The sequence below is a fragment of the Xiphophorus hellerii genome, chromosome 9, assembly GCF_003331165.1.
Source record: "Xiphophorus hellerii strain 12219 chromosome 9, Xiphophorus_hellerii-4.1, whole genome shotgun sequence".
Classification (NCBI taxonomy): Eukaryota; Metazoa; Chordata; class Actinopteri; order Cyprinodontiformes; family Poeciliidae; genus Xiphophorus; species Xiphophorus hellerii.
Genome location: NC_045680.1, coordinates 28,507,194 through 28,522,295, shown reverse-complemented (window position 1 = coordinate 28,522,295; position 15,102 = coordinate 28,507,194). Strand labels below are relative to the sequence as shown.

Sequence of the window (15,102 nt, the reverse complement as noted above, 5' to 3'; positions counted from 1 at the left end):
GACAAGGTAATTTGCCTGAAAACTGCCTGAGACGAAAAGAGGCACTCACCTGTGAGACTGGGGCTTCACTTCACACTATATGCTCTACAATGACTTTTTGCACCTCAGGGTGAGTGACAAGGTTCTGTGATAAGTTGGAGGCTAGATTGAGTCGAGGTTGATTAACTGAGTCAGAGTCAGAGCTGCTTAGAGTAGTTTTAGACTGCTCTGCATTTTTATTTTGAAAAAGTTGGAAATTTTCTTGGGTTGGTCTGGCAACTGGGTTCATTAACTCACTTTGTGTTTCGAGAGTGAAACTCTCAGTTTCAGGTGTCTCAGAGCTGCCTGTGACTGATTGAGAGCATTTGGACAGATGCTCATGCAGGACAGCTTCAAAGGATTTTCTACCTAATTTAGCAATTTCTTGCAGCTCACAAAAAAAACGGTGGGTGGCTCTGTCTGTGACGTCAGACACGTACTCACTGGACAGGGCTGTGATTTGATAAGAGACTTTGGTTGAGCTCTCAGACATGTAAGGGAGTAAGGGTTCAAGTGCTGTCAAGGCAGTTCCACTCTCATACTCCACAATGGCATTTTGGTGGTAAGAGGACTGCGAGTCATCTACTTTTAGGATTCTCCTTATCTTCCCATACCTGTTCAGGAAATCTAAGACATCCTCATCAGCCTCCGTATCGGCAATACCGCTGACAATGACCGAGTTCGGGACCTTGACGTTTTCTCTGTTGACTATTTCCATATTTTCTATTCTTGCTGAACTTGGCCCTTTTTTTTTATTATTATTTTTTTTTTTTTTTGATCAGGGTCAGAAATAAATTTTATGCTTCTATTTCCTACTCCTGGCTGGCTCGCCACTTTCTGTAACACTCACTATGTGTTTATAGTTAATGAACTCGTAATAAAACCAGAGCTAGGTTCGGCTGCTGGAGTAGTGAGAAGTGTATTTTGAATTAATGACCACAGACCCCAAAAAAAATTAAGTTATAATTTTTATAACTTAGTGATAATTTTTTCAAAAGCAACTCTAAACAGGCAGTCTAGTCTAGATTTAAAGGCACTTTATATGAATTAATATTTGCAGACTGAAAGCCTCAGTGGGCTAATTATTGATATGGCTTTGTTTAGATTACTAATTGCTGAGACAGTAGATTACAACATTTGTAGTTTCATTCTAGAATATACAGAAATATGACAACTTACTGCAAAATCAAATGCTGTGTGTGTGTTGGATTCACAGAGGCCAGCCAGAACAATAACTATGGAGTCCCAATGAGGTAAGTGACAATACAAATAACCCTAACGATTAAAGAAACTGGATCATTATTTCTTATTGTGGCTAAACAAAGGCCAATGAAATGTCCTGTTTCAAAAATTTTTTTTAAAGTTCTGATTGGCAGACCTGCTCTCTATCCCAACAGGAATGTCCGGAGGATGGGCCTGAGACAGTCAGATTCATCTAGTCCAGAGTCAGGATTCAGGAGAGCTAACCCGAGTCCCAACATGAGGCAGAAAAAAGGTCAGTGGTCCAATTAAATGAAAGTTCCTACCAAGATAGATTTTTCAATCTTTTATTGTTTCTTTTTTGATATAAAGATGGGTTGATCCTAAGGTACTACTTTAACATGAATGCCAAAAACATAGTTCAGGAAAAAAGGAAAAAAATGAGATAGGAATCATTTTTTGGTGGATATTTTTATATATTCTTTCTCCCCTCCAGGGGGTCTTTTGTGGGCTCTAGTGTGCCTTATATGAAAGTAGGCTGACAGGAAAGGGGGAAGACATGCTGTAAATGTCGCCGGGTCCGGGAATCAAACCCTCGACAGCTGCGTCAAGGACTCAAGGCCTCCAAACGTGGGTCGCGCTATCCCCTACGCCACCGCAGCATCCCCTTTTTGGTGGATATTTAATACAATATTTACGAATGAGTCCAAGATTACATTTTGTTTGATTTTCTATTACTTCTGTGTTAGTCTGGTTTGTAGTGTGTTGGTTCTGGTTTGATTTGTTTGTTTTTTTTGTAGACTTTTGTTAAGAATTTATTTGGTTGAGGCATTGCCTATTTGGAAAATTATTCTCTCTAGATTTGGATGCTGAGCAGTGAAAGGATTTTGCTCCTGAACATAAGCCTGGTAAGAAGGTATTGTTTTTACACATGGGAACAGCTGATTAGCATTCCAAAAGCTCACATGATTGATATATAGACTATCATTCATAATTCATTCTAACCATACAGCCAGAGGAAGGTTTAATGAGGAGCTGCAAAAGCAACTGAGGTGGATTGGCAGGACTTGTCAACAACTGATGGCATTGTCCAAGACAGGTTACTGTGGAATATTGTCTCTGCTGCCTGGATGTTAGGCTGTTAGCATCTCTTGAAATCCAGTGTTATCTTTTAAGTATATGGCTAGAATAGTGGGGTTGTAAGCCATTACTTCTCTTTTCTCAACTGTGAAGTAATAGAACACAGAAGTCTGTGTTGCCAAAATCCCTCTTAAATATCTTTCAGTTACACCTTTGAATGGATTTCTATTGACTCTGTATGTTATAAAGAGCAGTCATTGTGTGTGACAGAAATGTTGGTTCTAGTTTCTTCTCTTCTACTCATCGATATAGTGAAAGGAGTTACCATTCAGCGTCTGCTGTGAAAATGCTCACAAAAATTACCAGGGGAAATAAAAGTTCCTGAAAAAAACCTTTCGTGTGCCATAGAGAAGACGCAACTTTTCGACCCTACACCAAAAAGCTAATCCATTGTCAGGGATGAGTTTAGGCTAGTTTTCTTCTGCATTTTTGGGTTTTTTTTAGATATTTTACCATGTTTGTGTTTCTGAAATTGGGCTCTCCTCACTATCAAACACCAACCTTGTTGGTACTGGAATCTGTATTTGAAAATGATGGTATAATGTATTAGTGTGAAATGCAGGTTCTAAGCAAACACTGACAGTGATACAACACTTATAGTCCACCGCCGAGGTCCGGTTCCAGGTCTTTGACAGAGTCTATCAATCACTTCACTTCTTGAGGACTGCTGGTGATGGAATTTCCCTGCTTTACTAACTTCTCTTCCTTGCTGCCCAGCTGATGCTTCAGCCCACTCAGCTGTTAACGCTCGGAAGCATTTCACCTTGCAGGGACTTTCCAACAGAAGGTCTCTTCCAGCAGGTAACACATCATCATTAACACAGGCATCTCTGTCTGCACCGTCCTCTTCATTGTGACCCCTGTCTTTCCATCTTATATCTACAGGGGTTGGACAATGAAACTGAAACACCTGGTTTTAGACCACAATAACTTAGTAGTATGGTGTAGGGCCTCCTTTTGCGGCCAATACAGCGTCAATTCGTCTTGGGAATGACATATACAAGTCCTGCACAGTGGTCAGAGGGATATACTATATATCCCTTGTCCAACAGGGGTTGGACAATGAAACTGAAACACCTCTCATTTTAGTGTGGGAGGTTTCATGGCTAAATTGGACCAGCCTGGTGGCCAATCTTCATTAATTGCACATTGAACCAATAAGAGCAGAGTGTGAAGGTCCAATTAGCAGGGTAAGAGCCCAGTTTTGCTCAAAATATTGCAATGCACACAACACTATGGGTGACATACCAGAGTTCAAAAGAGGACAAATTGTTGGTGCACGTCTTGCTGGCGCATCTGTGACCAAGACAGCAAGTCTTTGTGATGTATCAAGAGCCACGGTATCCAGGGTAATGTCAGCATACCACCAAGAAGGACGAACCACATCCAACAGGATTAACTGTGGACGCAAGAGGAAGCTGTCTGAAAGGGATGTTCGGGTGCTAACCCGGATTGTATCCAAAAAACATAAAACCACGGCTGCCCAAATCACGGCAGAATTAAATGTGCACCTCAACTCTCCTGTTTCCACCAAAACTATCCGTCAGGAGCTCCACAGGGTCAATATACACGGCCGGGCTGCTATAGCCAAACCTTTGGTCACTCGTGCCAATGCCAAATGTCGGTTTCAATGGTGCAAGGAGCGCAAATCTTGGGCTGTGGACAATGTGAAACATGTATTGTTCTCTGATGAGTCCACCTTTACTGTTTTCCCCACATCCGGGAGAGTTACGGTGTGGAGAAGCCCCAAAGAAGCGTACCACCCAGACTGTTGCATGCCCAGAGTGAAGCATGGGGGTGGGCTGCCATATCATGGCATTCCCTTGGCCCCATACTTGTGCTAGATGGGCGCGTCACTGCCAAGGACTACCGAACCATTCTGGTTCAAACATTGTATCCTGAAGGAGGTGCCGTGTATCAGGATGACAATGCACCAATACACACAGCAAAACTGGTGAAAGATTGGTTTGATGAACATGAAAGTGAAGTTGAACATCTCCCATGGCCTGCACAGTCACCAGATCTAAATATTATTGAGCCACTTTGGGGTGTTTTGGAGGAGCGAGTCAGGAAACATTTTCCTCCACCAGCATCACGTCGTGACCTGGCCACTATCCTGCAAGAAGAATGGCTTAAAATCCCTCTGACCACTGTGCAGGACTTGTATATGTCATTCCCAAGACGAATTGACACTGTATTGGCCGCAAAAGGAGGCCCTACACCATACTAATAAGTTATTGTGGTCTAAAACCAGGTGTTTCAGTTTCATTGTCCAACCCCTGTATATATCATATTATTGTCTTGAACAGCATCTTTTTCGTTCTTATTGTTTTTAATGTCATCGTTTGTCTTTGCACCCTGGAAAATAAAGGCTATAAAGTTTCCTGGACCATACACATTTTACTAATTTGGCTTAATGGAAAATAATAGATGAGTGGAGTACTTTAAGCAACAAGCTCTTCCCTGTGCTGAGTTATTGCCTATTATTTAACTGAATATGCTTGCCACTGGTAGAGAAAACAGTGCACATAATAACATTGCGTAGTGCGTGCAGATGCTTTACTCACCTGTTAGGATGTGGGACGTTTGAAACTGAAGTCGTCACTTGATGCCTAATTATGTGTCTAATAATTGTTTTACCAGTTGGAGACCCTTATAGATCCTTGATATTTTTATATGAACAGAAACCAAACAGTAACATCACAAAAAAAGCAATGACCCCTGTCATGACACAGCAAAACACTGTGAACTACACCCCACTGAGCTCAGTAAAAATAAACTTTTGCAAAGAGTGCAACTAAAGCAAGACACTTGCTTCAGAGACATGACAGGACTTGATGTTGCACAAAATGCCCTTTAGATCCGCATATTAGGTGTTCATATCAAAATTCCAGAAAACATGGCAATAACATAAGTGTCTCTTCAAAGCATACCTGATAAAGACAGATTTTTGTGACTTAAAAAAATAAAATAAAAAATTTATAATTTCAAACTTTGTCTACCTTTAATGTGATGTATATACTTTAACTTAAAAATGAGTAAATTTGCTTTAAGAAAAGTATTAAAGAATTTTTTTACAAGGCTGCAAAAATTGTTGCATAAGTGTCCATCCAAAGGATGCACCGAAATAAGAATTCTGACCGATACGGATCTACATGATTAATATTGCCGTTATGTTTGACAACCCATATTTACTGATGTTATAAATATTTTACTACCCTTTAGATAATGTTAGATAATGTTAACACAAAAAAGTTATTTAAAAGAGTTCCTAAACTGATAAAAACAGCATTTAAAAAACTAGGTCAACAATAACAATAGTAGTAATAATAATAATAGAGGTGCACCAATTTATCTGCCAGCCGATTTATCGGTGCTTATTTCCTTCATTTTTGGAGATTGGTGATCAGCCGATTTTTACATGTGAAGCCGATCTTATCCACCGATGTTATCTAGCTTGGCAAAGGTCTAAGAATCAACCACTGTCCTCTTTTGCTCTCCGATGAAAACGGGTTGATTGACAGGCCACCCCACCAAGTTATGTCTGCACATTTACAATTAATAGTTACCCCACTGCTCCTCCTTGGGCTGCCACCTTATCGTGGTGGAGGGGTTTGAGTGCCCCAAAGATCCTAGGAGCTATGCTGTCTGGGGCTTCATGCCCCTGGTAGGATCACCCAAGGCAGACAGGTCCTAGGTGAGGGACCAGACAAAGCGCAGCCCGAAGACCCCAATGATGAAGGAAAACCTTGGACTTGGTGTTCCCTCGCCCGGACGCGGGTCACCGGGGCCCCACTCTGGAGCTAGGCCTGGAGGGGGGCACGATGGCGAGCGCCTGGTGGCCGGGCTTTTACCCATGGAGCCCGGCCGGGCTTACCCCTAAGAGGAAACATGGGCCCCCCCTCCCATGGGCCCACCACCCGTGAGAGGGGCCAAAGGGGTCGGATGCACTGTGTGAAGGGTGGCGGCCAAGGGAGGGGACCCTGGCGGTCTGATCCTCGGTTGCAGAAGCTGGCTCTTGGGACGTGGAATGTCACCTCTCTGGTGGGGAAGGAGCCGGAGCTAGTGCGTGAGGTCGAGAGGTTCCGGCTAGAAATAGTCGGTCTCACCTCGACGCATGGCTCTGGTTCTGGAACCAGTCTCCTTGAGAGGGGCTGGACATACTTCCACTCTGGAGTTGCCCAAGGTGAGAGACGTCGGGCAGGAGAGGGCATACTTGTTGCTCCCCATCTCGGCGCCTGTATGTTGGGGTTTACCCCGATGAACGAGAGGGTAGCCTCCCTCCTCCTACGGGTGGGGGGGCGGGTCCTGACTGTCGTTTGTGCTTATGGGCCGAACGACAGTTCAGATTACCTACCCTTTTTGTAGTCCTTAGAGGGGGTACTGGAGAGTGCTCCTCCTGGGGACTCCCTTGTTCTGCTGGGGGACTTCAACGCTCACGTGGGCAATGACAGTGAGACCTGGAGGGGCATGGTTGGGAGGAACGGCCCACCTGATCTGAACTCGAGCGGTGTTCTGTTACTGGACTTCTGTGCTCATCATGGATTGTCCATAACGAACACCATGCGGCCGTATGTCTTGGACACTCGGGTGAAGAGAGGTGCGGAGCTGTCCACTGACCACTACCTGATGGTGAGTTGGCTCCGGTGGTGGGGGAGAAAGCCGGTCAGACCTGGCAGGCCCAAACGTGTTGTGAGGGTCTGCTGGGAACGTCTAGTGGAATCCCCTGTGAGACAGAGCTTTAACTCCCATCTCCGGCAAAACTTCAAAACACGTCCCGGGGGAGGTGGGGGACATGGAGTCTGAGTGGACCATGTTCCGTGCCTCCATTGTCGAGGCGGCCGATCGGAGCTGTGGCCGCAAGGTTGTCGGTGCCTGTCGCGGCGGCAACCCTCGAACCCGTTGGTGGACACCTTCGGTGTCCTTTTTGGCCTGTGGGACTCCGGAAGCAGCTGATGGGTACCGGCGGGCGAAGCGGCATGCGGCTCGGGTGGTTGCTGAGGCAAAAACTCGGGCGTGGGAGGAGTTTGGAGAGGCCATGGAGAAAGACTTCCGTACGGCTTCGAGGCGATTCTGGTCCACCATCCGGCGTCTCAGGGGGGGGAAGCGGTGCAGCACCAACACTGTTTATAGTGGGGATGGTGTGCTGCTGACCTCTACTCGGGACGTTGTGGGCCGGTGGGCAGAGTACTTCGAAGACCTCCTCAATCCCACCAACATGCCTTCCATTGAGGAAGCGGAGCCTGGGGACTCTGGGTTGGGCTCTCCAATCTCTGGGGACGAGGTCGCCGAGGTTGTTAAAAAGCTCCTCGGTGGCAAGGCCCCGGGGGTGGATGAGATCCGCCCAGAGTTCCTTAAGGTTCTGGATGTTGTAGGGTTGTGTTGGTTGACGCGACTCTGCAATATCGCATGGACAGGGGGGCAGTTCCCCTGGATTGGCAGACTGGGGTGGTGGTCCCCCTGTTCAAAAAGGGGGACCGGAGGGTGTGCTCCAATTATAGAGGGGTCACACTCTTAAGCCTCCCTGGCAAGGTCTATTCGGGGGTCCTGGAGAGGAGGGTCCGTCGGGTAGTCGAACCTCGGATTCAGGAAGAGCAGTGTGGTTTTCGTCCTGGTCGTGGAACACTGGACCAGCTCTACACCCTCGGCAGGGTCCTGGAGGGTGCATGGGAGTTCGCCCAACCAGTCTACATGTGTTTTGTGGACTTGGAGAAGGCGTTCGATCGTGTCCCTCGGGGAGCCCTGTGGGGGGTTCTCCGGGAGTATGGGGTACCGGGCCCTTTGATACGGGCTGTCAGGTCCCTGTATGACCGGTGTCAGAGTCTGGTTCGCATTGCCGGCAGTAAGTCGGGCTCGTTTCCGGTGAGAGTTGGACTCCGCCAGGGCTGCCCTTTGTCACCGATTCTGTTCATCACTTTCATGGACAGAATTTCTAGGCGCAGCCAAGGTGTTGAGGGGATCCGATTTGGTGGCCTTAGGATCTCATCTCTGCTTTTTGCAGACGATGTGGTCCTTCTGGCTTCATCAGGTCGTGATCTGCAGCTCTCGCTGGAGCGGTTCGCAGCCGAGTGTGAAGCGGCCGGGATGGGGATCAGTGCCTCCAAATCCGAGGCCATGGTCTTTAGCCGGAAAAGGGTAGAGTGCCTTCTCCGGGTCAGGGGGGGTGTCCTGCCCCAAGTGGAGGAGTTCAAGTATCTCGGGATCTTGTTCACCAATGGGGGAAGAAGGGAGCGGGAGGTCGACAGGCGAATTGGCGCAGCGTCTGCCGTTAAGCGGGCGCTGTACCGGTCCGTCGTGGTGAAGAGAGAGCTGAGCCATAAAGCGAAGCTCTCGATTTACCGGTCGATCTACGTTCCCACCCTCATCTATGGTCATGAGCTTTGGGTCATGACCGAAAGAACGAGATCGCGGATACAAGCGGCCGAAATGGGTTTTCTCCGTAGGGTGGCTGGGCTCTTCCTCAGAGATAGGGTGAGAAGCTCAGTCATCCGGGAGGGACTCAGAGTAGAGCCGCTGCTCCTTCACATCGAGAGGAGCCAGTTGAGGTGGCTCAGGCATCTGGTCAGGATGCCTCCTGGACGCCTCCCTGGTGAGGTGTTCCGGGCACGTCCCACCGGGAGGAGGCCCCGGGGAAGACCCAGGACACGCTGGAGGGACTATGTCTCTCGGCTGGCCTGGGAACGCCTCGGGATTCCCCCCGAAGAGCTGGAAGAAGTGGCCGGGGAGAGGGAAGTCTGGGCCTCCCTTCTGAAGCTGCTACCCCCACAACCCGACTCCGGATAAGCGGAAGAAGATGGATGGATGGATGGATGGATGGATGGATGGAGTTGCCCCGCTGTTTCCAACTCTACAACTTTCTTGCTGTATTGAGCAACATTTGAGACAAAAAAATTGGTTTTGGCCAAAATCAGAATCGGCAGGTTAAGCTTTATAAAAGATAAAAGATTGGCGATCAGCCAGAAAACTGCAATTGGTGCACCCCTAAATAACATAAAACTATGCAGGACTTTAACAGAAAATACTGAGCAGTTAGAAATAAATGTTTTAGATTTGTGATTTAAGGGATATGCAACTGAGTCATTTTCCACATGTTTATGTCTCTAAAAATATATTTTTTATAAAAGCAAAACTTCTATTCACATTACTCTCTAAGCCTTCCCCTCCCCAACTCTGATATAGTCATTTTAAAAAGATTTAATGTATAGATATGGTTGGGATCTGTCAGATGGCTGGTAACAAAATATAGAGATCTGATCTGAGATCTGCTTTGCACTAAATGTCACCCTCGTGTACTCCAGCTGTCCTGACATGTTGAAGTGCATTCAGGGGCGGTCCCAATCTGTTTGGCCCTCTGGACGAACAACATTCAGAGCAACACTGAGCTCTCAAAAGGATGGTGTGTGCACACCACGCATGAAGAGGGGCGGGGGTGGGAGAGGATGTTCCGAGAACTCATGCCGCACTGGACGAGAAGCCGCCTTGGGTGGCTGCCCATGTTACCCATGTCAAAAAAACCACTGACTGCATTAACATTTTTGGAGGAAACCATTGCCTGAAATTCGTCACAACATTGGGTGTCAGGTCATTTCAAGGCATGTGTTCCTAATTACACTAATGATGGGGAAAAGATAAAGGTGTGGCGGGGGTCGAGATCAACATCCAACCCCTTCTGAAACATTCTATGGCTTGCAGAAAGGATGACAGTCACACTGCGAATTGAGTGTTTTGATTTCCCCCCTAATCACTACCAACAGTGAGGGCCACCTGCTTGTTTGAAGGGGGAAGTTCAGACCTGTCTGAGTGAAATCCCAAGGTAACAACCTTGTCATATGATTGAAAACTCCCTTTAAGATAGTTAAAAGCTGCTCCTCTGTCATGTTGCGGTGGTGTTGCATCACAAGTTGACACTGATTCTGGCGAGTCCCACATCGGCAGCTTGTGAAGTGTTATACTTAGTCCCGACTTTACTGTGTATATTGTGTTGTGATGTCTCCTTCAACTTGTCATGGACGTAAAATGTGAGAAACTCCTCAGAACAAGCAGTTTATTTGCATCATCTCAGCTGGAAGTCCTTTTCCTTTACTGTTCAATTGTAATTTTTCATGCCACATGTATAACTTGCCATTGAGTCATGGTTCCTTGTCATTCTTCGATCCATCAATTTGTTTTAGTCTCTTTTGTTGCATTTTAAGCTTTTACACATATGTAAGATGTTTTAGTGCACATTAAATAATAATAACCCCTACATTACTTGTGTCCTCTTACACACTGTCTTTTCATCCCAACTTCATCTGTTGTTTCTTTTGCTCTTTGCTCAAGTTACAACAGCATGGATCTCAGTAGCTGCCTTCCCTCTCCGTTCTCCTTTCCTTTCCTCTTATTCTGTCATAGAACCCACAGTAAAAGAGGCAGAGGTCACGCGACGCTTCTCTCTCACTTCCTCTCTTGCCTCCTCTTCCTCTGCCATGCGACGCACCAAAGGTACAGAGTTTGATGAGTTTATGTGTTTTGTGTTAAGATTTAAAAAACAAATCCCCGTGAAATGTTAGGTTAGCTAGTTATAGTTAACCTGCTACTGACAGACGAGGGTTGTAGCAGAGTGTTGCACATCGTTACAGAGCCAGTAAATACTCACACTGATGAGACATGAACTAGATGGGAATGAAGTACTTTCCCAATGCCGCCTAACTTTAAGATGTTTGTAGTTTTCCATCAGATGAAGATCTTTTAGTACATGAACCATGGTTGAGGACCTTCTTTTTCTGACAAGAAAGTGACTAAACATGATTTTTTAAAATTATTTCTTTATCCTTCTTTATAGTTGGACTAATTCTTCAGTGTGTGTGATTCATGTGGTTTTTTTTTTAGTAATGCTCATTATTAAATGTGCAAATGAACAAAAGCTTCCTCTTTTAACTGGCAGATACTAAATCTGTAATATGCGAGAGGAGCTTAATGGATGTTCCTGGGCTACTTTATACGCTCTCCTTTGTAATAGGCTAATTTCTGAAGAAGTGTCTGGTTGCATCCTGTTTCCTAGGTCCCCTCTCTGCTAGCATTAAGAGCAAGAGACACGAGATAAAGAGTGATCCCACTCCATTTGGCTATGAAGGTATATGAAGAAACATAACATTTTGCTGAGGCTTGATAAATGTTGTGATTGGTGGTGGCATTTTATGTTGTGGATGGTTGTTTATGTCTATATTTCTTGCCTGAATTGGGAATTAGGGTTATATACTGTATATATATAGTGCACGAGCATCAAATTAAGAGCAAACTAGATAAAATGTTTGTCGCTGCATGAGATTGTTTTTATTTTATTCAGTTTGTGGGTATTTTGAGTCCTGCATGTGTAGTGCTGCTTTTTGTGATTGAACTGATCATTTTCCAACTGCTCCAACCTTGCTATGAAACTAGTTTTTATTTGCTAAGGTTGGTGTAAAGGATTTGGCTTTCCTGCAGATACGCTATGTGGTGCAATGGCTGCACACGGGAAACAGCAAAGCATGACCAGCAGCATCGCTGGTGGTACTGGTAGCAAAGCAGCCGTCCCCAGATCAACCTCACAGCCAGGTAACCACAGGACGCATGGAGACATTTGTGAGGACGTCTTTTATCACTGACTTTAAGCTTTGTGTCCTGACAGATTCATATCAACTCACTGATACTTAAACTGTATGGTAGCCTTTCTGGAATGGTTTTACTTCAAAATGCTTCAAGTCAGCTATATATTAACACCAACAACTTTCGGAATTTTTGAGTAGAGGAGTCATATGTTGAATGTAAGACTTTGGAACTAATTGCATAAAACACTACATAGCCTGTTCCCTTGTTTTCAGTGAACTCACTGTGTGAAAGAGCTGTGTGGAAATACTAAAGAGGTTTGCTGCTTTCTACGTTTCCCAGCTGCCAGATAGATTGTCTTCCACCCTTATGTAAAATTTTGAGTATCCAATATTATATCTCACATATATTAATAAATAATGATAGAGTTTTAGATGTGTAAAACAGTTCTACAGATGATTTACATTTCATCCTGCTTCTTGTCTCTTCCATATCGGTCCATAATGGAGGGATTCACCTGGTTGGCTGCTCCATAATGCAATGTCAGGGAGGAAAGAGTTCTTCACCAGTCTGGATCTATTTCGGTATAGGATCCTTTTCAAGCGATTCAAAGTTTGTCAGTATAGGAAAACATATGTTGTCAGGTTTGGTTTGCATTGTTGGAAGGCAGTCTAAGGGTGCATTCATAACAGTCCTGTTAAGACTGCTTTAAATTAACCTCTGTTCATTTGCCTAGAATGTCTGATTCATTTGAACGAGTAATCAAACTCTGATGCAGACCAAAAAAGTGAACTCTCGTCCGCCTACCAAACTAGGCCTCAGTTCGGTTGAAGCAAACTCTGGTGCACTTTGAATGCATATGTGGATGCAAGCCGACAAGAAATGCGCTCCAAAAACAGAATGTGGACTGCAACGCAGGGCATTCTGGGTAAAAACAACCAGAACAAAGTCTAGTCATAGCCGTGAGTAATGGCTTGTGGTCCTTCACCAAAAACAAGAGAAATCCTACAACTACTAATTTCTGATGCCACTCCATTTTGTTTACATTTTGTGAAGAAGGAAATTGTGCTCAGTGTCTTCTTCAGAAGATTCCTTCAGTGGTTCTAGGTGCAGCGCCTCCACAGGTACGTACGTAGGGGAACAGGTTGCTCAAAGGTTTTGGTTGGTGAAAGTGAACCACACCGCCTGAAAATGTAACAAATTTTTCAGTTTTGGTCTCAGTCAAACCGAGTTTACTGAACTATCAGGTGTGAAAAAACCCGTAAAACTTACTAAGTTGAAAGAAGATGTGTTTATTCAGAAGAAACGGCGGTTTGCCTTGTGCTGCTCACCTCTCAAATAGTTTTACAGTGTATTGAGAAAAGTTGTTTTTTTTTGGAACAAAGTTATTTTAATGGTATTTGACTCAAATCTTAATGTAATTTTGAATTAGTTAATTTTTTAATTTGTTGCCGTTTTCTGACTGTACTGCATCTGCATGAATATGCAAAATGACACGAGCTGAGGCTGCTGGCTGTATTAGCCATACTAATTAGCTGACAGTCATTCTGCCACTAATATTTAAAACTGTAAATAAAGTCTTCTTCGGTAAATGTAGTTCTGCATTAAAACTGAAAAGTTTTATAATCTACCAATACAGCCTTGCTTTATACTGGTCTGATATTGTAGGGATGTGTGTTTTTTTGTTAATTAGTTATTGTATTGTTGCGTCTTCCCCTTGATTGCCCCAGCTGCCCCTTCTTTCCCCTGATTACCTTCCCTGTGTATTTATCCCACCTGTGTCTCTTGTTTGTGTCGGATCCTACTCTTAAGTCATAAGTTGTAAGTCACATGGCTTCGTCAGTCCTGTCGAGTTACAACCAGTTACTTCCAGTGTCAGAGCTATTGCCTTTGCTCACCTGTGCTGCCTGGACCTTGTACTCTTCTGGATTTCAGTGAAACCATTGAACCAGTTGGTAAACCAGTTCACACCATAACCTTGGTTCATCTCATGTTCATCCTCACTAACAACAACCTCAAATTGTGACAGATATAGCTAAAATGTCAATTTTAATATCATTCCCATTGCTATGGTCATTGTCTGACTAACTGGTAGCCTTCCCTTTGGGTCCTGAGTTTATTTGTTCTGCAGATTAACTTCTGTTGATTCCCAGCTGCAGGGTCACACTACCCATCCTACCCTTCTAAAGCAATATCCCCCCTCAGTGGTGACACTTGTTTGTTTGAAAAGTACTAATGTCTGTCAGTGTGTCCTTAGGCTGGACCCAGAGACGTCTCCTCTCCATGGACACAGAGGACTTTGAGACAATTCCGTCCAGTGGAGAGGAGTCCTCCAACTCTTCTGAGGATGAAGTCAACAATAAAAATGTATGTGACCTTAGCTTAACTTAGCTCAGGATTCTTTATAGTGGAATGAAACTTAAAGAATTATAAGGCGAAAACATTTTTATTCCAAATTTAACTTTATAAAAAAAAATGTAGCTCAGAATGACTCGTTCTTCACTTGTTGATGCTAGATAGCTCTTGCATAATTCATCACATTTTTTCAGTCAGTCACCATCATCAGTCAGTTTCCTCTCATTTCTTTGAAATGTATCTCAACCTCCTGAATTTGGACACCTCTACTGCTTAATTAGTTCCCTAGACTTGTGTCTTTTTAGCATGAGGAACTGACCACTTGACATTTAAGAAATGAGAAATGAAGGGCTGAAGGGATTCTACCAGCATACATCTGGTGCAAGGGTCTGCAGCCTGTGGCTCTTAAGACTCTTCTTTGTGAATCTTAATAACTTTGTCCGAGTTGTTGTCCGAGCTAAACAACCTTTCTTTTAATCTAAACGTAATTAATAATGCTAGTTGAAGCAGTTTTTCCATGCAATTTATGCAAAAATGTACACCAATAAGGTAAGAAATATTTTTGCTTGTCTTTTGGTTGCAAATGTGGCCTTTTTTGACATAATTTACAATGTAAATTAAATGTTCCATTGAAGAAATGTATTTAATCCCTTTATATAAAAGTTTGATTTTCAATATTTTTAAAACCTAAAAACAAAATAAAATAGTTTAATTTAAAAATATGAACACATTTCCAATAGCAGATGTAAAAAGAATTCGTTTCATGTAGCTTTTGTGACTCTAATTGAATTTTGTTAACCTGGACTAAATTTCTAAGTGGCTCTC

At 44.1% G+C, this 15,102-nt stretch overlaps 1 protein-coding gene across 3 annotated transcripts in view; it reads left to right on the top strand.

The window, feature by feature from the left end:
- The window catches only part of mcf2l2 (MCF.2 cell line derived transforming sequence-like 2), a 110,776-nt gene that overhangs the window by 71,164 nt on the left and 24,510 nt on the right, over positions 1-15,102 (top strand). For 2 of the 3 annotated variants that reach the window (XM_032572507.1, XM_032572506.1), the window contains exons 26-32: positions 1,235-1,271; positions 1,416-1,513; positions 3,076-3,159; positions 10,750-10,839; positions 11,399-11,470; positions 11,821-11,931; positions 14,180-14,289. In XM_032572507.1, the coding sequence (XP_032428398.1) occupies positions 1,235-1,271; positions 1,416-1,513; positions 3,076-3,159; positions 10,750-10,839; positions 11,399-11,470; positions 11,821-11,931; positions 14,180-14,289 (602 nt within the window). The remainder of the gene's footprint in view (positions 1-1,234; positions 1,272-1,415; positions 1,514-3,075; positions 3,160-10,749; positions 10,840-11,398; positions 11,471-11,820; positions 11,932-14,179; positions 14,290-15,102) is intronic. The other variant, XM_032572508.1, reaches the window with a different exon arrangement.